The 25833-nt window shown below is 38.3% G+C and overlaps 3 protein-coding genes across 6 annotated transcripts in view; 1 reads left to right on the forward strand and 2 right to left on the reverse strand.

The window, feature by feature from the left end:
• Window positions 1–4643, reverse strand: part of LOC134665427 (mitogen-activated protein kinase ERK-A) — a 101500-nt gene extending 96857 nt beyond the window's left edge. Inside the window, exon 1 of the mRNA XM_063522393.1 lies at window positions 4229–4643. Within this exon, the coding sequence (XP_063378463.1) occupies window positions 4229–4353 (125 nt within the window). The 5' untranslated portion in view covers window positions 4354–4643. The remainder of the gene's footprint in view (window positions 1–4228) is intronic.
• Window positions 4644–5143: 500 nt separating this feature from the next.
• On the forward strand, window positions 5144–19539 carry LOC134665436 (calcium release-activated calcium channel protein 1). Of its 4 annotated transcripts, none has more exons than XM_063522408.1 (4): window positions 5144–5454; window positions 5792–5874; window positions 11148–11297; window positions 15074–19539. In XM_063522408.1, exons 3-4 carry the CDS (start codon window positions 11160–11162, stop codon window positions 15602–15604), a joined length of 669 nt encoding a protein of 222 aa, XP_063378478.1. In that variant the 5' UTR covers window positions 5144–5454; window positions 5792–5874; window positions 11148–11159; the 3' UTR covers window positions 15605–19539. The 4 variants fall into 4 exon arrangements, with proteins under 4 accessions (XP_063378478.1, XP_063378479.1, XP_063378477.1 ...); XM_063522409.1 differs by having other exon boundaries at window positions 5144–5368; XM_063522407.1 differs by lacking the exon at window positions 5792–5874.
• LOC134665438 (MORN repeat-containing protein 3-like) lies at window positions 19450–25473 on the reverse strand. The gene is made up of 5 exons (XM_063522412.1): window positions 25298–25473; window positions 24577–24640; window positions 23732–23979; window positions 20479–20666; window positions 19450–19629 (listed from the first exon to the last, which is right to left on the reverse strand). The coding sequence occupies exons 1-5, from the start codon at window positions 25440–25442 to the stop codon at window positions 19519–19521; spliced, it is 756 nt and encodes a 251-aa protein (XP_063378482.1). The 5' UTR covers window positions 25443–25473; the 3' UTR covers window positions 19450–19518.
• Between the last annotated feature and the right edge of the window lie 360 nt (window positions 25474–25833).

Genomic DNA, 25833 nt, shown 5'->3' on the forward strand with positions numbered 1-25833 from the left:
AGTGTCAAAGCTTTGTTTCGTAGCTTTATACCGGCAAGAATCCAGACAGGGAAAATTTGTTTTAAGGCAATGCATTATTCTATTTATTCTCCTATATTTTCGGACGAAAACAACCTTACGGTTTAGTACTGTTTATTAATAAGCTCGATTTGGTTATTAATAATCTTACAAGTGAAATAGAGATTGCCGCCACATGAGGTAATATATCACAACTTTTTTTTCTTTCGTGACGAAAAAGGACGTAGATACTATGGATAGACCCCCCGCTGTCAACGTCTCTCAGACGAGACGCGATGACCAGTCGCCGTAAGACATATCTTAGCGGCCAAGATATTCACAAATATTTGAACAGAGCATCAAGATACGTGTCATATCTGATATTGGGATATATCTGAGCACATTAGCCACTCCGATATATCTGATGGCGACTGAACGTGCATAGTATGTTCTTTTGGGAACGGGTTTAATTAATTAAATGGTTTACCGTTGATTGGATTGGTCTGTGTCGAAGGCTGACTTTTTCCCTGCAGCGGCCACTAAGCTTTTCAGAGTAAATCAATGGTTTAAGCTAGAGCACAATGCAATCTACGAGAATTGTTTTAGTTTAGTTTTGCGTTTGTAAATGTCGCCTACCTATCGTGATATTTTAGGTTATTTTTAATAATTAGAAGAAATTTAGCTATAAGTTACAAGATCAATTCACACCATTCACCATCTCCGTATTAAAGGTTTCTTAGGATGATTGACTTTTGGCTTTTACAGTATTATTAATGTCACTCCCACACAACATACAAGAGCAAAGCTTTCAGTGTAAGGTTTCCCCTTATACGTAGCAAAACCTATAATCATTGAAATAAGTTTATGCTATGACAACTTAATAACAGTTTCTAATCTTATGGCTGTGCACTGGCGGCGGGCTTGTCTTAAGCAACAATCAAAACTCGTTTTAATTTTATTAATGCACATTTAGATTCACGCCGCGCCCACGCGCAGTCTTGCTAGTCTTCGATATCGATGGTCGACCCTTTACATCCACACTTTTTGGCTGGCTCAAAAATACGTTGATATTTTTTTAAGTGTATATTGTAAGGTCTTAGTTTCGTGCTACCCAAAGGTTCATGGCGATAAGACCCCCTGTTGTTACCTAGCTTTAACTGTATTTCATTTTAAGACAATAATGAATATTTATTATTAAGATCGTGAGAGAGAAAGTCATTCAAAAGGGAGGTCACGACCCTCAATACTGAGGATTGCGACGCAAGGAGGAGGAAAACTAATTTATTGCAGCTAAATTTAACAAAGCTTTAGGTACGTGTATGTATCAAATTCAAAGGAGAATGTTTTGTTTCAAGATTGTAGTTCCAATTTTTAATGACATTTTGATATGTAAATAATAATTTTGCTAATTTTTTGTAACTGTTGCACACTATTAACCTTTTGGGCAACCTGTCTAATTGGATTTTTACATACCTATTTGACAATAACGGGACCAATTAGGACCCCGAAATTGATAGTAATACCCACGTAGGAACGTAGGGACCGCAATTTACTTTATTTGTCTTTAGGTCTTTCAGGGCATCCTAATGCCGCAAGCCGGATTATGTAAGTAAGGTTTACTCGGGTAATTCCGAATGTCGAAAACTGTCGGATAATTACGAAAAGAGACTTTTATTATTATGGAATTAAGGGTGATTTTCATCTGAATTTCGGAATTATCCGACATTCGGTATTACCCGAATACACCTTATTCATTTGATGTAGCTATAAAAAGGTGTATAAAAAAACATCGCCACATTTTATGCACATGTTCAGCGTGTGCTAAAATAAGTTAGCGATTGTAATGATTTCTCTCTTACGTTTAGCCTAATGTGAAAGACTGATTCATTTAATGCAACTGCAAAAAAGTTTTGATACTCGTAGTGTTTCAAAACGCGCCCTGACACTATTCGTTTAGATTAGATATAGATATTAGTTTAGATATTCCAATTCTAAAATCGTTACAAATTCCCATTGTCCGTTACCAATAACCACGACAATCGGCCGATCGATCTACGTTCGATGGTTCGTTCGACATCTAATTGACTCGGCGACGATAAATATAATAGATCGATGATCTGGGGGCCTACCGCGAACCACGTTCGACCTGTTGCCTCCCTGTGACACTTACGTACGAAATTATAAGTGCGACAGAGAGGCAACACGTCGAACGTGGTTCGCGGTAGGCCTTCTGAGGGGCTACCGCGAAAACCGAAATCCGCAAATTGCGGGGATCTTTCTCTTTTACTCCTGACAGAACGGAATTTGCGAACTTAGATTTTCGCGGTAATAGCCCTGATGCCACTAACCCCTGCCTCGATCGATGGTACCTTTTCGCATTACAAGAATTACCTTACCGGGCCCGAGAGTCCGACGCAAACGAACAGGGTTTTTTTTTTGAGAAATAGGTATGTTAACGGTAGTGTGACTCATTTCGACTTTTTTCGACTTAAAATACGTGAGTGACCCGTTCTTAAAATATTCAATATGAATTATGCTTGTTGACTAGTGTTAAACACGTTAGGGGCTGTCCATAAATTACGTCATCGATTTTTGACCCCCTCCCCTAAAATCACCCATAAATCATGCTTCAAATGACCCCGTTTCCTCCTACGTCATGCTATCGTCATCCGATGTCCAGACCTCCCCCCCCCCCCCTAATTTGACTGACGTAATTTATGAACAGCCCCTTAGTTATCAAAAAAGAATCTATAATAACAAAATAACTGTTGTTCGGATTTCCCCATTGGCGTGTTTCCTCATACAACTTAGCTACATATGCAGTATGCACCTCTACAACAAAAGCATTGAGTAACATGGCATATATTCTATATATAAACATGTTTTTTTTACTATTTATATATCAATTGTTCAGACAATCTGATGAAATTTGCAGTGTGTAAAATGAGTCATTATCTGCATTATCAAGTTTTACACCTATAGTGAGATAAGATAATTAAATATTCAGAGCAAATGTTTTGGATTAACTTAGTACATGCATTTGAAAATAATCCTATATTTTAGATTACCTTGCTAATGGATGTTTGATTGCCTGCATAAATTCTTTTCTAATCTTTAACTTTTACTGGATTTGCATAAGGTCCTGTGGTGTAAGGGAAACCTAGCTCATTTTGCTAAGAGCAAGAGAAATGAGGGTAAGGGGCTATTCATAAATTACGTCATTTCAGATTAGGGGGGGGGGGTCTGGACATCGGATGACGGTAGCATGAAGTAGGAGGAAATGGGGTCATTTAAAGCATGATTTTGGATGATTATAGGGGGGGTCAAACATCGTCAAAAATCGATAACGTAATTTATGGACAGCCCCTAATCACCCTACAAGTTTTGGCCCAATGTTTTTTTTACCCCATCCAAATGTTATCCACCCATATAAGCCCATTCTGAGAAATATGTGTTCTCACCAGACAAATCCAGTTCGGAGACTTCCAAAGTATGTACCTTTGCTGCGGCAGTTCCCACCAATGCTCTTGACTCCCTACCGCAGTGAATGTGTTAAGCAGGTATAAGAAAGTTTTATATAGATCTACAATTCCCACTATACACAAATTAATAATATTAATGAATAAAATTTTCATTGGTCTAACCAAATCATTAAAACCTAATAACAATGAAAGATAGGACATTCAACAAATGTATTTGTATATCATGAAAATGATATACAAATATGCTTGTTCAATGTTCGATACTAAAACATTTTAGCGGTTTATTTATTCAAGTAATTGATGAAGCACACATTAACAATTTTAGATAAACATAACAGGTCCTAACTATGAAGCATGGCTGCTTCATATTGAACTAACAAGTGTACAGATAAGGCAACTGAAGCACAATTAACAAACCTTATATAGCCAATGAGGAAAAACAACATACTTACATTTTAAAACTAGTTACTCAAGCTTCATCACATAATATGTGATGATATATATTATATGTCGAACAAAATGTGGTATAACTAGCATGCTACCTTGCCTAATTCAAGCCAGCATCATGTTGTTTTATCACAATGATGTCATTTCTGAATGAGATAATACACCAAATGTTTTAACATTTTTATGCAATGTTCGGAATACCTGTACTAAGTTTTTGTCAGTGTAAGTGCCTCTAAAAAGGTTACATTTTATGCAGCTTATGGTCAGCTATACCAAACAATGCAGTAGTAGTGGATACTTACACAACCATCCCGTAGGCGCCTTCGCCGATATACTGCAGGTTCACGTAGCGAGGCCCCACTTCGAAGACCTGGCCTCGCACGATCTCCGCGTTGGGGTTGGTGCTCGTTGCTCCACCTTCAGCCATCACGATGCACTTTCAGTAAGCGGGAACACAAACTGTTTACTTTAAAGTACCTCACACGCTCACTTCTTCCAACTTCAGCATCCGTAAATGAGGCCACACACTGATCAAGTCTCGGCGTTTTAATTTACATCAAACACCTAATAATTAACCAAAACAAACCGTATCCGACCTACATTATCCACTACCCGACCAAACCGTACACTTGTCACAGTCACTCGCTTATCATTCTCGTTTGCAAGACTTCATGAACACTCCCGCACGTACCGTTACCGCTCCACAAATGAATACACACATAACAGCATCTCTTTCACACTTGTGCTAATTGTAATTTTATCGTTTCCTTTTATTCCCGAGTGATGTGCAACTCTGCGCGTGCTTTTGATACCGGTTTTTTATTATGCAAATTAACATGAAATTATTTAATATGACTTTGATCAAAAAAATTTAAATAAAAATTAAATAGATGACTTAATTTTACATAAAGATAAAAAAAGATAATATTATTTTCATTCAAATTTTAAACAGTTGCCAGCATTAAAGAAGAACTCTAATTGACAGTATTAAGACGGTTTTCAAAATGGTTAAACCAATCCGATTTTTCTTCCAAAATTCATAAATCTTGTAAAGAATGTGATAACTTAAATAAGTTAATATTGACATTAAATGCGTGTTACGATAATTAAGAATGTTCAAAAGAAATATCATAAATACCTTAAATTATTCGCAGTTCTTAAGCAAATCTTGACGGATCCATTGAGTTCATAAAAAAACATCTCTAGCTTGACATTTATTTGACATGTACGTGTATCACGAGCCAATACTTGCATTTTAATTGTTCAATTAAGAAATGCAAATATTATTAAATTAGTTTGAATATCGTAACGCAATCTTCTTTTTTAAGGAATGTAAAATTGTTTGTGAAAAACCTGATGCGGGCCATGGAGTGATAGATAATATTATAACACTGCAAAAGTGACCTCGTCTCATCGTATCGAAGGACTGTGCAATTGTTTAGGTATGTCGGTTTGGTCAGGCAGTACGGTCCCAGGCCCACCCAATCGTTACTCTCAGTATGGTAACTGGTGCCCAAAAATGAGCAAGGTATGATGTTTCTCAGCATGTTTTTTTTACGCCGCTCACAGAGCCGCGCTACAACTGCTACGCTAAACGCAGTGTTTACAAGCAGGCTCGCACGATTACACGTATCACGTATTGTTATGCAGTCTCTTGCGTGGTTCTCTGTTGAGTAGTTGTGTCGCAATTTTTTTTTATCAGCACAGGAAGTCCTAACCGGCACTTTTAGTTCCCACATTTGAGTTAGGTTGTTGGGACAGTTAATAAAAGATTGATATTAAAAGTAGAACATTAAATAAAGACACCGTGAAATACAAAAGCACAAGTAGCATGGTTTAATTATTATTTTTTTTTTTTTTCATAGTGAATTTGATGTGAGATTTGCAAAGCCTTAAAATTTGGTTTTGTACTACACGGAGGCTGCTACTAGTCCTTCTTTAATAAAGAGTGAGTTAACTGTTTGTTTGTTGGGAAAGGGTTGCTTGGGTGCTGTAGTGCTAGTCTGGTAGTCTGGAATCCCGGTGTAAATGTTGTGAAATATGACTTTTTATGGCAAAGGTAAGGTTAAGGTACTTTATTATTATTTATAAACATCAACACTTGTCTTTACCTTTGGTATAAGAATGACACAAATAGATAACTCACAAGATATTGAGTCAAATGGATGTATTCACTAGCCAAAACTTGGCAAAATGGAACCCCGGAACTCTATAATACCATGTCATATTGGCAAGTATTCAGATACCTATTTAATATGTAATTAAATAAAATAAATAAATATTATAGGACATTTTTACACAATTTGAGTAAGCCCCCTCCCCCTCCCGCGTTTACAAAGTTTCACGGTAACTGCTTCCACAGTAGCTGTTCTCAGAATGACTTACATTAAAGTCACTTTGTTTATACTTCTTAGAAATAATTGCATTTATGCATCGAGGTTCATATTTACTACAGTATCGTTTTGGGCAACTGTAATGAGAGCTGTACCGTTTTTTAAATAAATAACTCAGTGTTCCTTATCCATACATAGCAGTAGATACAACCATTTGGTTCCTTCTTAGAATTTATATCAAGTCACAAAAGTGCCAAAACAAGTTTAACACCAAAGTGCTTTTTTTATATTTAACATCTACAAATTAAAACAAGATTTTTTGCTATTTAATTGGCTATGCTTCTCGCTTTTTGTTTCAATTAACTTTAATTGTCAGTAATGACTTGTTTTGTGGCTAATCAAGATGTTATGAATGATTGATCTTAGGTATTAGATAGAATTGATTGCTTATTAATTGTTGTGCTGTCATTGTCAATACTGATTCATGAGGAATTAATGAATACAATATTGTTTACTATATTATTTAGGGCATATTAAACTTTTAATAATATAGTGGGACTGTCAATGGGATTATGTGTTTGTAAAGTAACCATAACAACTAAGAATATTAATGATAGATGCATGCAAAAAATCCAAAATAAAATAAAAAAATCTGTAGCAATGGCTTTAAGGTTTCATATTAATTACATATTATGCAGGAAATAATCGCTGACTTTCAACTAATTAGCCAACTTCCATAATTATTACTAAGAATAGCCAATCTTTGTGGCAACAACTAACTAGGGTTTCTGCTCGAGAATTCCCGAGGCGAGAAATCTCGAGAAATTTGTCCTAAGTCGAGACGGGAAAAAAATATTCAATGCCTCGAGAACTCGAGAAATAAATCTCTTGTGATGATGTGTCTATAATGCATTTCTTTAGGTAGTTAAATAAATATGCACATGTTCTTTTTTTTACATTTTCAGGTAGGAACCTACTTAAAACATTTATTACCAAACAAATAAAAAACTACCTTGATTCGTCCCCTATCGTTCTAGCTTTAACCGATTTTTGAAACTTTTGAACTATCATGATTCATGACATTCATGTAGCGTCTTTTTATTGAAAACTGCTTTAAAAACTAACTAATTTACTATTGATAAATTAAATCATCCCGATATATTCCTATTAGCAATATATTACAATTTTAGCAGCTTTATTGTTACGTTGAGTACTTGAGTAAGTACGAGTAATTAATATTACGTAGTAAAACTTCTGTAAGTTTTATCACATCGAGTTAAATTTATTGACTTGAATATTGCTGCCTAGTAAAATACCATATTGTGGTTCGTTTACATTTTGTTGAACCGTTGAGCCGGTGCGCACGCCTGCACCTATAGTTTTTTTTGTTGTTATATTTTTAATTATTAAGTGCAATTTATGGTAACTAAAATGTACCATATGTTTGATTATTGATCTCACCTACGATTCCTACGAGTCTGATTTGTAAAAAAGCAAAAAAAATTAAATAACATGGTGTTTATTGAAGCTTTCAAAATTTCTCGAGATACTCGAGAAACTCGAGAAATCTTGGTCGAGAATTCCCGTGCCTCGAGAAATTAAAAAGGTCGAGAAACCAGAAACCCTACAACTAACACAAACAATTAACTTTGTGGTGTGTTGTTATAGGTATTATAATGCCCTTTTATCCTCATCCTTGGAAATGTGACATTCAAATAATATTTACAACAGAATGAATATGATAAAGTTAATTTTGGAACATACTTGTTTTAAAACAAGGATCGGAACCAGTTATTTCTTCATACAAAAAATACCGGTCTTATTCGTTCTTTGGTTTATTATATCATTTTTAATGGGACACTCTAATACGAAGCTGTCACCTAAATACACGATTCAGTCCTACGTAAAGAGCATAAAATAATAATGATTATATGAGCCCTGCTTATGCACTATAGGATGATTTTACAGTATGGAAAAAGTTTCAATACTAATATTTGGGCAATTATATCCATGTCAGTTACTGCCATGTGGGCTGCTGTAATAGTTTGTGTACACAGATGTGGCAAATTTCAAAAATGTGCCACATCTGTGTACACAAACTATTTAAGGATGAGCAAGTGTGGAATGTTATAAAATTGAGTTTAAACACAAGGAATTTATTTGTTGTATGTTGTTGTATTTCTTAATAACTTTCTCTCCAATCCACCAAACAATATAAAAATTCTTATACAGAAATATGTGACGTCCCACGGGTAAAGGTACCTTATGGCGGTTGGCACTTACGCTATTATTAACGCCGCTTCAATATTATTGCGGCGCTATTTGACGTAAGCGCCAGCCGCCATAGGGTATACCTTTTGTCGTGGAACGTCACATATTATGAAAATGTACTACCAAAACTATATTAATGATGAAATGATATAGTTTAGTGACATACCAGACCTATGCCTATTAGCTTTAGTGACCGAAAAAATATAAGTAATAGTTAATGAGTAAGTACTAAAGATTGCAGTTGAGATGATTTTACCTTTCTACTTGTATTTCAATGCCTAGAGCAATCAAATTGGATCATATTCTATGGAAGTTTGCATACAATGTGACCAGTTCTCATTGCTCTGAGTAGCTTGTGTCTTTTGGCAACCCTACAAGTACGTTTAATTGACAGGTTATTGACTTTTCATCTGAGCACTCATCTCTAAATAACAAAGATGATATCATGTTCCATATACTCGCTGTCTCATTACAATTTCAACCTAATGTACTTAGATTAAGGATAATTATTGGTTAGCTATGATGGCACAATGTCACCCATAATATTCAGTTCATGCATGATTGTTTCTTCATGCGAAGCAAGGTCTGCATGCTCAGGCAAATTGTGAATGGCACTTGCACACATGTGGTTACGCATTGTGTAGCTGGGTATCATATCATATGTAGGTATATGTTATAAATAGGCAGTCTTAAAATATACTTAATATACGTTGGTACAGTCGGCATTCGCTTACATTCAGCATTACGCTGGTACAGTCGCTTCAATAACATCTTAACAAAAGGAGCTAATATTTCTGTACGTTTCTACATAATAATTGTTCTAAATTAGACTGGCAAGTACATTCGCCGTCAGATATATATCGGAGTGACCAAGGCGCTCACAAAAATCTGAACACGCCTTTATCGTCAAGGCGTTAGAGTGCGTGTTCAGATATTTTTGAGCACCTCGGTGTACAGTCGCCATCAGATATATCGGAGCGGCCAAGGTGTTCACAATGTCTGAACATGCACTCTAACGCCTTGACAATAGAGGCGTGCTCAGATATTTGTGAGCACCTTGGCCGCTCCGATATATCTGATGGCGACTGTACTTAGAACGGTAACTGTAGAGACATATCTCCATTTTGGAAAAGTATTTCAGAATGACAGATACTTTTGTTGGCTGTATCATCCGCGACTGTACAGTAGAGATGCAACGGATAGTTGTTTGGCCGGATATTAGGCCCACGGAACTATACTTACATTTCGGTTTTTCAGGTGCGCATTCTGCAGGTTTGATCTGTTTCCTAGAAACGTTCGCGCGGACTCATTTCTAGGTTCGAAATGAGTGCGCGTGCAAGTCAGTGGAATGATTAAATCGTTTTAAAATAATAAATAAGTACAAGTATGACCGTGTCTGTTTCTTAAATCCAATTTGTTTACTTCGAAATCAAGCAATGTTACTATCCGGTATCCGGCCGGATAGAAGGTCACTATCCGGTATCCGGCCGGATAGTAAAATAATGGCCGGATAGACCGGATACCGGATAGTAACCGGATATCCGGTGCATCTCTACTGTACAGCTATATTAAAGATGTATTTTAAATTCAGATGTGTTCTAATGTAATGCATGATAAAACACATAATGGAAAGTTATATTATAAACATCTTAAAGGCTAAAATTAGATTATTATGTTCGTACGAGAACATAAAAATATATCATTTGAAGTTGTTGCACGGTAGTTACGATAACAACCACATTACTGAATATATTTATGCAATACAAGTAGGAATATGTATAAATATAATATAAGAACTTGATAAAAAGTTATCACATTATTTTGTTGTGTAACATACATTCGCGGGAAAAAGTGTATGATACCTAGGTATTTAACTCTTATTTTGTGACTAACTTAACCCTAACGTGGTGATCTGGTAACAAAGGTGTAAATATGTTCAAGCCAAATTTTCGGGGTTTGTAAGTTACACTGAAATCTTTCACTACAACACCTCCTTCAAGGAACAATCTTTCATCCTCTTTCAATCGAGTTAATTTTATTAATTCAAATCAAAAAGAAAATCCACGGTGTGTCGTTTCGTGGTTTTTCATCACGTTGATGGCTGCGTCACTTTCGATGCCATATTAAAGAAAGGGATGCCACAAATGATTTGGGCGCATACGGCCAAATGTTGCATATTTAGAAACCGAAGCGCAATCGAGGCGTTTGGTACGTGGTCCGAAATGAGCGCGTCGACGACCGCTTGAGTACCTATTGAAAAGTACCAGTGTCTATTCAAATCTATTGTTTATCTAGTCAAGGTCTGTGATTGATATCGCTGCGACCCACTAAGGGTCGCTTGCACCATACCTGTATCTCGATTAAAATGTTCGCTAACGCAAAATTTTATTATACGATTTATCCATAGTTTAACTATTGGGTGATGTTATTCAGTCCGTCAATTGTGGTTGGCGCAACCGGCTCTGAGCCTGCAAGCAACATTTAGGAACATAATATTGTTTATTACCATGTGTTATTCGCATGTTACGCGTTCACGCAAAAACAGCTTCTGGAGGTGTCGGGATCTCGTACGATTTACCCCAAAATCGTTTTAATTCAAGTTCGTCTTCGCTTGCAGCATACGTGCGTGATGTCGGGCGAGGCGCCTATCCAGTCGGACGCGGGGCTCCACACACCCGCGTACCTGTCATGGCGGAAACTCCAGCTGAGTCGCGCGAAGCTGAAGGCTTCGAGTAAGACTTCGGCGCTGCTCTCTGGATTCGCTATGGTAAGTGAGACCACTTAACAAAGGCACTAGTGCGTGGTATCTGAAGAGACTCCTCTCCAGTCGGGCGCAGGGCTCCACACGCCGCGTACCTGACATGGCGGAAGCTGAGTAAGAGCAAGAATAGAAGACTTCAGGTCTGCTCTTTGGATTCGCTATGGTATATGTATAAGCTTGACATCCCGCTAAATAGTTATTGCACTGTATTATGTAGGTACCTAACTATTGTTCCTAATTTGCGCGTAACTATAATAGGTGTTTACGATACAAGTGCGGAAAAGAGGAAATTCGAAACGAGTGGCGAATTACCTATTCGCACGTGTATCGTACAACGTTTTTCATTGACATACGCACGGAAAGTAAGACCATATGTATTGTAAAAAACTTTGTGGTCCAGTAGATCTACCTATTAAATTAACTGACCGTTTCTACCATCTGGCTCCAATGTATCCTTCTACCAAAAAGAATAGATAGTATAGAGGGGTCCTGTCATTGTCAATTTTGTAGTCACGGTACATTTACTGCCATCTATCGACACACGATTAAAACTTAAAATAAAATTGAAAATGTATAAAATAATCAAAATATGTTTACGGATAAATTATTTTTAATTTTTATTGTTCCATACTGACCCATGTTCTTTCACTGATATGTGTTAAAATTGTTAAATACAAACGGTGTCGTTACCGCCATCTAGCCGAGAATAGGCCAAAGGTAATGGCGCCATCTATTCGAGAATGACTTTTTCTTGGCCGTCCGGGGCACGTTTTTTTCTTAGACTTTATTTATCTTATACGGAGTTATATATATCTCTGCTTCTACATAATATTTTCGAAAAGCAAACGAGACCAAAAAAACACGTGTAAAACACAAGCATTGACCCCCGCCCCCGGGTCTGACGCACTGTACTGCATAAGCTGTGGAATATCAAATTTCACACGTTCCTTTTGATTAGAAAATATGAGCATTCTCATGTTTTTCAACTTAACTCGCCGCATTGACGTCAATGGTTCGTACGATCTATCTGTTAAGCGGAGGCTATAAATTACTGACACTTAAAAAAAAAATTAAATCTCGTAACTACATGGAGCTTATGGTGCAGTGCATGTATTTGTTTATGTCGGCGGCCGATCGTAAGATCAGGCAGATCGTAATGTTCCTGTGCAATGTTTTGAGGATAGTCACATTAAACCAATATATAGGTAAGATAGGTTCGTTAGGTTGCTTCAGATGCCCGAAGGGCAAACTGCCCAGAAATAGGAGCCCCGCGTAGCGGGGCTTCGTCGACTCAGGGAACGAGTCAAAGATTTTCACGTTTCACGATATGCCTAGGAATTTCACGATATGCCTGATCTTACGATCGGCCGCAGACATTTACACTCCGAGGGAGAGGAACAATAAACGAAAGCCTCGTGCCTCGCTCTATCAGACAAAATGGTAACTTTCTCTATGATCTTCTTTTATTTGTTCAACGTGGACGGAACATTCACTAACATATTTAGGATGATTTTGTTTTTTCTAATGCATAATATGCAGAGTTAGACCGTAAAAAGTCTGCAGCGATTTTGATAGCCCACGCAGTGCAAGTGTCATTTTAAACGTTAAACTTCTATGAAATTATGACGTACAAATAACACTTACACCGCGTGGGCTATCAAATCCGCTGCAGACTTTTATTGGTGCGACTATACGTCAAAAACAAAGTAAGCAGATGTTCTTCACATTTCCAACAAGCAAACAAACGATGTTAAAATCCCATTTATTTGATATGACAAGTATTACAACAATCTATTATGTTTTTATGAGCACATGTCGGTAAAGTTGCCAATGTAATATTATGTAAACAGTATAATTATGTATAGCTATATATGACATACAGCCTGAGAACCCTTGTCCTTAGTTCCGACAGTTGAAACAATAGAATTGTTTCGTATATAACGATTCTTGATGAGTAATACATATTAGTCTCAAAGGTAGACTTGGTATTGTCAATTACACATACATACTTGTAACCATAATATGTTTGGGATGGAAATACATCAGAGGGCCTGCCGCGAAATGTCGTATCTATTCTGCCTCTGAGACAGAAAAATATCGAAATTTTCTTCTTCTTCCACGCGTTATCCCGGCATTTTGCCACGGCTCATGGGAGCCTGGGGTCCGCTTGACAACTAATCCCATGATTTGACGTAGGCACTAGTTTTTACGAAAGCGATTGCCATCTGACCTTCCAACCCAGAGGGGAAACTAGGCCTTATTGGGATTAAGTAGTCCGGTTTCCTCACGATATTTTTCTTCACCGAAAAGCGACTGACAAATATCAAATGATATTTCGTACATAAATTCCGAAAAACTCATTGGTACGAGTCGAGGTTTGAACCCGCGACCTCCGGATTGAAATTCGCACGCTCTTACCGCTAGGCCACCAGCACTTCAAAAGAAAATATATCGAAATTTTATTTTCACCTCAGCAGCTCGAACAAGGGTACTTTGCTTCTTAAAAACAGTGAGCAAAATGCGATTTTGCCCACTGAGTCATTTTGCTCACTTAGTGAGACAGTATGAGTGAGCAAAATCGCATTTTGCTCACTGAGTGAGACAAAATGTCATTCAAGTGACTTTCATAGTCAAATGTCATTTCAACATGCGGGGTCTAATACAAGTTCGATATACTTGGGTTCTATCATCTCTGTCCCTCTAGGTATGTTCTCACTGCTTAGGGTGAAAAATTTTGTGTACTACACGAGATCAAAGTTATTTACATCTCGTCCGCTTTTGAATCCCTTACTACGCTCAAGACTCTAAATTAGAATATTTCGCTTGCACGAGACTCAAAATAATCACTCGAAGAAATATCAAACTTTGATCTCTTGTTGTACAAATAACTATTTCTCTTTTTATCGGTAGATGCACAGATGTGCAAATTGAGGAAATTTTCTAAAAAAATTGACAAATTCTCGGAAATCTTACAAAATCAAAAGAAAACTTTCATTTCGGAAATGGAAATATTCGATTCCCATGCAAAAGTGAAATATTGCAATTTTGGGAACATTCTGACGGCACATCATCAGTAGACGGAAATGTGACTGGAAGGATATAAATGTTACTAATAGCTACACTTATATACAAAGCATGTAGTGAATATTATTAGAATCGTGACTATTGTAGGTAATTAACGGTGCTTCCTTTCTGAGGCGTAGAAAATTTGTTGTTTGTGCATGTGTGGCGGTGGAGATTTTTTTTATGTTCCGCACTATATTATAGGTACTTTGCAAAGTAGGTAGCTACGTAAATATTACTTTTTTGTTTCGGACAAAAGCTTGTTTAGATATTTAACGTTTCTGTAATATTTAGTGTACAGTCGCCATTAGATATATCGGAGGCATCGGAGCGGTCAAGGCGCTCACAAATATCTGAGCACGCCTCTATTGTCAGGGCGTTAGAGTGCGTGTTCAGATATTGTGAACACCTTGGCCGCTCCGATATATCTGATGGCGACTGTACCTAGATGTTTTCACAAATGACTTACTTAACCCTTTCATTAGGAATTATGAAATAGAGTGTGCTCTACATTAGTCAACGTAAAAGTAACCCCCTTAGATATCACGTTTGTGTGTCCATTATCTGTTACTTTTTAACTTATTATACGAGAACATAGAAACACCGTATCACATTGTGTATGCAAGTAATAAATAGAGCGCACCACGAGTGCGACCCACATTTACAAACAGCGATAACAATGTTTACAACACAAGCGTTGATTTCACATTTGTTCACAGGTAGCTATGGTGGAAGTGCAATTGAACACAGACCAAACCAGCAAAGTGCCTAAGGAGATGCTCGTCGCGTTCACAGTGTGCACCACTCTACTCGTGGCCGTTCACATGCTGGCGCTCATGATCAGCACGTGCATCCTACCCAACATAGAAGCAGTGGGGAATCTACACAGCATATCTCTGGTACACGAATCGCCACATGAAAGGCTACACTGGTACATCGAAATCGCTTGGGCGTTTTCAACACTACTCGGACTAATTCTTTTCCTAGTGGAAATAGCTATTCTATGTTGGGTGAAATTCTACGATTTGAGCGAGACCGCCGCCTGGTCCGCTTGCGTTGTACTTATACCGGTCATGATTGTGTTCCTGGCGTTCGCTATACATTTCTACATGTCTTTAGCGACACATAAGTACGAAGTTACAGTTACTGGCATAAAAGAGCTGGAGTTACTTAAAGAGCAGATTGAAATGGGCGACCATGACGGTAGGATGAATAATCTCACGTTACTCGACCAGGGCAGGGTTATTTGAAAACTTATGGCGTTATTCATAAACGCGCTACGAGCCTTAATTAGCTACTAATCGTTTGTCTTTATCTATCTTTCTGACTTTCGTATTTGTAAGAAAGGGATAAAACTAATTGCGGCTTGTACAATTTTATGAATTAGACTTAGGGGGTAAAGCCTTACCTTTCCAGTGTCCGATTTTGGGATGTTATATACGTTTTTGACTTGAATATACCCACGTTTTTATTGTTAACGCGTAGATTGTAGGAAAGTACTTATTGATCTGTATATTAAAAGTGTACTTATGTAAGTGCCAATTTTGCAATATTATACTTATCGGGTATATTAGGTCGTGAGCATTGAACCTAATAGAATAATGTCAATCTTAGTAATTAGGTAATAAGCAGTGATCGTACATTTTCCAGCATTTTTGGTGCAGCAGAGTGGTGTTAACGGAATTGGTATAGATAATTTCAACCCTAATGATTAATAAGTTTTTGGCAAAAATTTCATTTTTGGTAAGTACAAGCTTTTATCGCTGACTGTACTTTTCTTACGACTGCACCAAAAATGCTGGAAAATGTACGATCTCTGTTAATAAGACATACCTTAAAAAAATAATAGACAGTATAGGTATAGTGTGTAGTTTACTGCCTGCGGAATGAACAGGCGGTACCTATTTTATGTAACTCTCTATCTTAAAGCCAAGAAAATAAAGTATTTGTTACTAAACACTTGCTCAAAAATAATGGTTATAAATACAGCATAAAAACATCTTTTTTTATGTATATTATAGTATTGTACTTTTTCAATAATAAGTGAGGCGCATGACATACCTACATTCGAATCTCCAGTTTATAAAGTTTCCTATAAAAATTACCTTTGTTATGTTTACGATATTTTTTTTACACATACCTTCTTAGGGCCACTCGCGCCAGCAAGGGTTAGCCACTAGCCCAGGGTTAATAACCACTTACCCAATTTAAATTGTACTGGCAACCATGGTAAGTCCAGGTTTAACCGGTTAACTCCGGGTTAGTGGCTTAACCCTGGCTGGCGCAAGTGACGCTTAGGAGCGTTGATCATATCCCTAATATCAGATGTAATACAAATTATAAATATAGGTTAGAAAAATGGCCGAACTTATCCGTTGTCAAAATGTGAAATTAGTATAAATTTAATTTCTAACCAACGTGTAATTTACATAATTGTCCTGTCATACCATTTAACTGCCTTGGCAAAAATATATAAATTGCATAAACGTCCTTTCAGATCGTTTATGAATTAATTTCAAATATTACATACGTTTTTATGTTGTTCCTGCAATGGTCAGTCAGAAAGTTATTGTTATTGCAAATTGTTCACAAAAATAACTCTTAATAATTTCGTCTTCTTTATATTTGTTTTTGGATGCTCATTTCGAGACTTGTAAATCCGAAGTTTAAATTAGTAATGCCAAGAAATAATAGAGCTCAAAAATGCAATTAAGAACGAACAAAATCCATCACAGAAAAGTTATTTATATTTTGATTAAATCAAACAGGGTGCTGCTGGTTGTTTTTTAGTTAATAATAATTGATTTATTTGTTAACGTGACATTTTAATTTTCTATTATAAGTACTATAACGAAAAATACAATTTATAACGTTTTTAAAAGATTTCTTTTGAGTTTGGTTAGGAGTTATCTCGAGTAGATGTCGATTCAGGAAAATATGCGAAGACCCGAAATTTCAGTAAGTACCTAAAAGTTTTTTTTTATTAATGCACCGTTCAGTTTATGTTGACAACAAGAAAAAAATTACCGGTTATAGTTAAGCAAAAGATGCGAGGTACTTCCTTATTTTTTGAATTCAATATTGCCTAGGAATTAGTTAAAGTAAGTAGTCCTAGTACTTAGTCATAGTAGTCCTGACGAAGCCTGCGTTGTGTATATTATATAAAAGTATGGTCCATAACTTCGAATTCCTTCAATGTAGTTTATCTTTATTTACAAAGCTGTTCCATAGTTCCTAATTACCTATTCACATAGGTACACAATAGTTATTTACGATACAAGTGCGGAAAAGAGGAAATTCGAAACGAGTGGCGATAAATTGAAGGGATGTTAACAAAAACATAACTGCTTAGAGCGGTTGACACTTTTTTAAGAACATTGTCAATTGTTTCAGGTGTCAACCAGTGTAGTCGGTTATGTTGTTTTTGTAAACGTCCCTTCAATTAAAACACGACCGAAGGGAGTTTTAAATCGACACGAATTACCTATTCGCACGTGTATCGTAAAACGTTTTACAGTGCATATGGACCTTTAACGTTTTAACACACGCACGGAAAGTGCTCTCTCCCGCACTAGTGCGGGAAAGTAGCACCATCATTATGTACTGTAAATAAAATTATCGTATACCTAATACTTATCAGCTCTGGTTTCCCCGGAATAGGCCGATAAAGTTTTGTTCCATGCGAGTTTTATAACCAACCGTAACTTAATGGTATAAAGGTTAAAATCGCAAGTAACTAAATTTATTACATATTTATTTATTGTGACATTTGTCACTGAGTAATATTCAGCTCTTTCGAGTTAGAGTATATTATCAGTAAATTGATGACGATATATTATGGCGAAGGCAATAAATTAAATGTAAATGTTAACTTAACAATAATTTTACCCCAAATTGGGTTTTACACTTAAGTCCTCTGTGATAATGATAAATATGACATTTTGTTGAATCTGTCGATGTATCTGCGTCAGATGAGAATTGTCGGAACCCAGCCGAGTATGTTGCGCACGAATGTCAATATCAGGGGGCTTGCCAAGATGACAATAGTTGATTGAAAATGCCAATCGAAAGTAATAAGCCTCGTTCATGAACTATAGGGGGCAGCATAGGAGCCGTCAGATTTTTGGCGCGAGGCGTAAATTTACACATTTATGTGTCGTTCATGCTTCCGGTCTAGCCCATAAGATGGCAGAACCTTACTATGCACAAGGAAACGTACCGACGAGATCGGTAGATGGTGGCACCACAGAATAATTAATAGTACTACCGTACAGAAAGGAAACTTCCTACAAAAACGAAGTTTGACAGCGGTTCAGGGTCGAATCATGCTGTACCTTTTTAATATATGGTACTATCCCTTTCGGCTATTTAGGGTTGTCAAAAATCAAGTGATTATCTTATCTGTGGTCGTGCACGCAAAAGGAAGTCAAGTGGTGCCAACCCTAATAATTGCTCGGAGCAATGCTGAGCCGAGCGGAGCCGAGTTTGACCGAAGTCAGGAGATTCGCACCCCTGGTGGCACTTGTTTGGCAATGTACATGTGCACATATATGTTTCCGATTCAGGCCACAAGATGGCAGCAGACCTTCCCACGCGCACGGTCCCTATAGTCACGTGAATTTTCGTATCGTCTGTCATCGCGATACATTTTTAATTTCTTTTGCGTTTGTCGATGTACGATTGTCATATTGGCTAGTTCCGTTGCCGCACAAATACCTCGTAACGGGACGCCACAATAATATCCTTAAAATCTGATGCAGAGTACCTACATATGTTTTAGCATAAGAGTTTTTAAGTCCATTATATAAATAAATAATATTGAATTTTATATAAAACCTTAGTAGGTAAGTACATAATATTAAATCCTAGCATGGAATGTTAAAGACATAGGTGTAATGAGACAGTTCACGAAAAAAGGAACTATTAACACTTGAAAATCTTTAAAAATTAAAATTGTGTAAATCGAAGCAGTGCAATAAATACACATTTGAAAACGGCCAATGATAGCAACCTACCTATATGTATATTCCTAATATTCCTATCAAGTTCATTTTGTCGTGTATTGTCACATAATGTTAAATAAAACATCCGAATAATCCATGCATGATGGCAGTGTGTACCACTTTATTTATAATCGAATGATCTGTTATGGTTTAGCAATATATCACCACATTTGGTCAATACAGTAGCGTAGTTTCTTGTCAATATCTCCTATTTTCATTTTCAGCCAAAGTTCGCTCTCATCCAGGACTTTTCTGGGGTTTATTAGATGTTCCTGTGCGATGGAAATAAAAATCGTTAATAAAATAATTGTAGGCATTAGGTATGTGTAAGTAATGTAGGTACTGACCGGATTATTCAATTCAATATACTTAGGTAGGTAGACTAATTACTAATAGATAAATAGTATACATAGGTAAGTACTTAATTTAAAAGAATTGGAACCAACTATACCTACCTACTCGTAAGGGGGATGGAGTACGACGTAAACATAGAGGTACTTAGTACTTAGGCATATCAGAACTACCGTACGTAATTGAATATCTAACGCTACGTCTTACGTAGGCGAACAACGCGCGAACGCGGCGCGGCGCGGCGCGGCGAAATCAATCCTTTGATGCCCATAGAAGTGTCCTACGTAAGCGATCTCGTTGCGAACGCGGTGCGGCGCGATTTGCACGCGAATGTCAGGCGGCGCGGCGCGGCGGCGGCCGCTTTCGCCGCGCCGCGCCGCGCCGCGTTCGCGCGTTGTTCGCCTACGTAAGACGTAGCGTAAGAAGTCGAATTTATTTTGGACTTGACATCAGGCAACCACAGAACAGTCGGACCACGCTTAAGTTTTCATGCCAAGTTCTAACGTCAACGTATAGGGCTTATAAGGATACAGGATGCATTCTTACTGCCAAGTCTGTGCAAATTTTAACGTGATCAGAGTCTACCTGCATTTGTCCGATGTAGGAGTTAATAAGCCATACTCAGGCTCAAGGTGGGATGGGATAAGGCGTATTAGGCGTAGGCATATTACAAAACTGAAGTATGATGTTGGATTCTGGCATCTGAAGACTATTAGACAATGTCGTAAATCCTGCGTTTGTCTGATGTGCTGAAGATAAACCATACTCACAGGCGGGATGGGGTAAGGCGTGGGCACATCACAGAACTGCCGTATAATAATGTCGGACATCCTGGACTTGACGCAGATATCGTCCACCCAGCAGCCTTCCTGCATCTGCCCTGTGTGCAAGTGGTAGAACCGGCCGATACCGCTCTTGATGTTGCCCTCCCAATGCCCTTCGTAGCGGTTGCCGTTTTCTGGTTAAATAAGATCTACATTGAATTTAAATTTGTGTGTAGTAGATGTAGGATGTCGTAAGATTTGGATACCTACTCTTTAAAAAACGTAGGTAGCTTATTTCTTGTTTATGTGGACACTAGTCTTTAATTGTTCATATGTAGGCACACTATCTCGTTGGCACCGTGACTATATAAACCTTGTTAGTAGAGGTACTCGTACCTCCCAAAACAATAGCGTGCGGAACGAGTGACGTCTTTAATATGTGATGTTTGCCGGTTTGTCGGTTTGCTAAACTTATTATTGCTACAGCTAAAAAGAATATTCCGAGAGGCTATCGTAAACGGTACGTTCCCTGCTGGTCAAATGACAGCGAAAAATTATATGAGGAGTACAAACGAACTGGCGATCACGACATTGGCGAAGATCTTCTAAAATCATTGAACGAAAGCCGGCGAGACAAATGGATAAAGACAGTGGAATCCATGGACTTTAAAACGTCAAGTAGAAAGGCTTGGAGAGTTCTAAATAAACTATCCGGTACGTCTGCTTCTAAATCAAACGCTGCTACTAAGTCTTTGACAAATGCAATTGCCAACAGAATTGTAGATGTATCTCGAGTTAAAGGAAAAAAGGCTGAGACGACCATCATAAAACAACATGCAAAGCAGCTCAAAGCGACACTTCAACCCAATGACAACGTATCTAAAGAATTCTCACAGGACGAAACAGACCACGCCTTAAAAACCCTGCCTCTTGGCAAAGCAGCTGGTTTCGATGGAGTCTACAACGAATTCCTCAAACACGTTGGCCCAAAGACTAAAGAATGGCTCACACTTTTTTACTCAGACATTCTTCATCGCAATAAATTACCGCGCAACTTTAACCGGGCGAAAATAATAGCAGTTTTGAAACCAGACAAGCCTGCCGATGACCCCAAAAGCTATCGACCCATCGCTCTGCTGAGCTGCGTATATAAGCTAATGGAGAGGCTGATTTACAACCGAATTAACAAACACGTGGATAAAGTCCTACCGGTTGAGCAAGCTGGTTTCCGCAGCGGCCGCAACTGCACGGATCAAGTCCTTTCTCTTACAACTCACGTCGAAGCAGGGTTTCAAAGAAATATGAAGACAGTTGCCGTCCTTATAGATCTGTCTTCGGCGTACGATACGGTGTGGAAGCAGGGGCTGATATATAAGCTCATGATTGCGGTACCATCGAGAAAAATAGTGGCACTAATTAACACCATGCTGAGCAACCGTGAGTTTATCGTACATCTTGGCGAACACCAAAGTACGATCAGGAAATTAAATAATGGTCTGCCTCAGGGATCAGTATTGGCTCCTCTTCTATTCAATTTATATACACACGATATGCCGGTTACACAAAGTCAGAAGTTTATGTACGCCGATGACATCGCTATAACATCTCAGCACAAGAGCTTCAAACCCTCCGAAGAGATGCTAAACAAAGACCTGGTAAGCTTGGAGGAGTACTTCAAAAAATGGCGCCTGGTACCCAATACTACTAAAACCGAGGTAACAACCTTCCACCTTCACAACAAAGAGGCTAATTACGAGCCGAAGATATCTTTTGGAGGGAAAACTCTAAAGTACAACCCAACACCAAGGTACCTAGGAGTGACACTTGACCGCAGTCTTACCTACGCGCCACACATGAGCAAATTAGGGAAAAAGCTTCAAACCCGGAATAACATCATGCATAAACTGGCCGGCACCACATGGGGGGCAAGAGCTGATGTGCTTCGCACCAGTGCTCTGAGCTTGGTATATTCGACGGCTGAATACTGCGCACCGTGCTGGCTAAATAGTGCGCACGTGAAGCGAGTGGATGTCCAGCTGAATCAAACCATGAGGTGCATTTCTGGAACTATCAAGAGCACCCCCGTACAATGGCTCCCGATGCTCAGTCATATTGCTCCTCCTCATCTAAGAAGGCAACAAGCGCTTATCCGTGAAGCGAGGAAGATCTTGGCCTGCCCAGACTTGCCTGCGCACGCGGATTTCCAAAACCCTCCCCCAAACCGTTTAAAATCTCGGCACCCTTCATACCATACTGCACGAACTCTGATCAACTGTCAGTTCAACACATCTACAATGTGGGAAAAGGAGTGGAGAGACAAGCCTCCCGAAACCCTGGGCGTTAGTATCAACCCTACAGTGAAACCACCTGGCTTTTTAATGCCCAGAAAAGAATGGTGTCAGCTGAATAGACTAAGAACCGGTTGTGGACGCTCACGAGCGTTCCTGCACAAATGCGGCTGGGTGGAGTCTCCGAAGTGTGAGTGCGGTGCTGCGCAGCAGGATGTCGCGCATATCTATCGAGACTGCGCGCTACGTAAATACGATGGAGATCCAGCAGACTTGTTCACCCTTGACGGCGACGTTATCCAATGGATGCAGGGTTTAAGCATAGTACTATAAACGACTGACAATATGCCATACGATTAAATAAATAAATATGTGATGTGATCAATGGCGGTTAAACGGTCAATTCTGATGAGTACCTACGCTGTCTCACACCGGTTTTCTGTTAAACACCCTATACAGGGTGATTCATGAGACGTGAGCAGGACTAATCCTGCACACTCAGTAACTGATAATTGACCGGTCACCGTCGTATTTAGGTGAAACAACCACTATTTTTCCTATTTTTTAACTTTTTGGTGAGGGTAAATTTAATTCTCTACAATCATGGTTACCCTACAAGACCCACTTAATAACCATAAAACCTCTTTAACCGTAATGACAGCATTTGATTACGAAGAAATAAACTGTCAAACTTGAGTGAGATACGAGTTTTCAAAAGTAACCAGACCGTGATGACAGTGATGACAATCAATTTGACACAGAATATTAGTAGTTTAGTATTCTAATTTTACCATGACCATGCATGTCGTAAATAAAATTATTAATTTTTTTTTCAACACGAGTAGAAAATTAACGTTAATCTCACTAATACTGATACGAATCAGTTGCTTATAATTTACAAAAGGCGCAGTCTTAGTCCTGCTCACGTCTCCTGAATCACCCTGTATACTATATTCTTAACAAAAACTTACTTTGAACGAACATGCCCAACCCCTCTCTCAAGCTCTTATTCCAATATCCGACGTACAAGGTGCCGTCGGCGTACCACATCTTGCCGTACCCGTGTCTGTGCCCCCTCTTCCAATGGCCCAGGTACATGTCTCCGTTCTCGTAGTACCACACGCCGACGCCCTCCGGCTTGCCGCGGACCCAGTCGCCGCGGTAGTCTAGACGGAATGTGCCGTTGTCGAGCCGGTGGCTGAGTATGCCGAATCCGTGCCTGCGTGTTTGTAAATATAGCTTGGAATTTTAGCTTGTAAAGATGTTTTTCAACTCGACCGTATATACCTACTACACGTACCGTACAGCCACCTGCATTTATTAGTTATTTGTTTTACAAGGGGGCAAAGTAGTTAAATTGTTTAACCTCTCGTGCTAATATTGATACCCGAGCAAGCGAAAGATTCCGAAATTGAACCACGAGCGTAGCGAGTGGTTCGAAAAAGGAATCTTGAGCGTTGCGAGTGAAACACAAAATTTTTCACCACACCAACCCGAAGCAAATACTAAATGTTAAATATCAAACAAAATCAAATCAAATCCAAATGAATGTTATTTAATATTTATCATTCAAAATCATCATTTAAAAGTCAATTCTACCAGCAAACATAAGAAAAAAAAACTCAAAATTTGCATTTGATTACTTTGCCTCACATGTGAATAAAATGCAACTTTGCTATCAGTTTTTGAAGTGCAAAGTAAGCCTTTTCGAGCTGGTGTGGTGAAAAGTATATTTTTACTTAGTGCAAAGTGTATAATGAGTTATAGTTTAAACTAGCATTTTAAGCGAGAACAGAGCTTGATAATTATTAGTTACCTGAATCCTTTATACCAGTCCCCTTCATACAATTTTCCGGTGATTGTGTAAAAAGTACCTTTTCCTGCAACGTGGACTAACTAAGTTAAATCTTAAAAGTGCCTTCAACTGCTTCAACTCCAGAGTTGAACAACCGCAGGGCAGACCCAGGTCTTGTTCCCCGATTATGAAAAATAATAAAGTAAATGACGAAGCCTAAAATATACGGAACAGAACATCATTTCAACAACGTGAACTTGCAACAGGTTATGGACTCTACATTGCTGTTGAATGAAGATGAAATCAACAAATGGTTGTTCTGTAGGTATAAGTGTATAATTTCGTGGACCACGCACTTCGGGACAGTGGCCATCTCCATCGATGACCATCAGCTGGATATGATCCAGTTGACCACTTGGAGACGCTACTTTGGCTCTCAACCCTCCCAGCCCATCGGTTTAAATATGCACAGTATATATATTTTGAAAAAAAGAGAGAAATTGCAGCAACTTAAAGTGCTTACTTTAACTTTGTTGTACACGTAGTGACGGTTTGTCAACAGTATAAATTATAGGCTAGTCGGAGTTTTTTGGCTTTCCTTCATTTGTAGAAAATGCTCAACTGTAAAAATTAGGTGGGATTCAAATGCTCTGAACGCCCGACACTGGTGCCTACCTACATTCAAATACGAGTACATCTATCTAGGCTACGCCTATATAGGCTTAGTAATTGTTAACTCTACCTTCTTTTAGATCTGATTTCCATTCCCCTTTGTACACATCCAGTCTAGACGTAAATATTTGATGGTGTAAACCGTTTTTTATTGATTTCTTTTCAGTGGTTACTGAAAGCGGGATAGAATTACGGGGGTGCCTATAGAATGGCATTATTAATAGAGTTTGAAAACATAAATAAATATTATTAATAAAAATAGCTACGTCCGCTGGTGACAATTTATGACAGATTTAGACATAACCTTTTTATAGGTAACTTTTTAATTTTTTGCTAAAACGGCTAAAACCAACCTTTGTACCAACCATTTGACACTTACACGTGCTTACACGCCAAAGCAAGTGCTGCCATCTACCGTGCTCGTATGTTTTCTTGTGCATAGTAGGTTCTGCCATCTTGTGGGCTAAATTGGAAGCAAGCATAAACTTCACATTTACGCCTCTAAAGTCTAAGCTTAGATTCTTAAATCAGATTTGATTAACCGCGTCTGGAATTTTAATATATTTTTGCGTACAACGCGTGATTCTCCGTGACCGCCAAAGACCT

This window comes from Cydia fagiglandana, chromosome 6 (assembly GCF_963556715.1).
Source record: "Cydia fagiglandana chromosome 6, ilCydFagi1.1, whole genome shotgun sequence".
Lineage (NCBI taxonomy): Eukaryota > Metazoa > Arthropoda > Insecta > Lepidoptera > Tortricidae > Cydia > Cydia fagiglandana.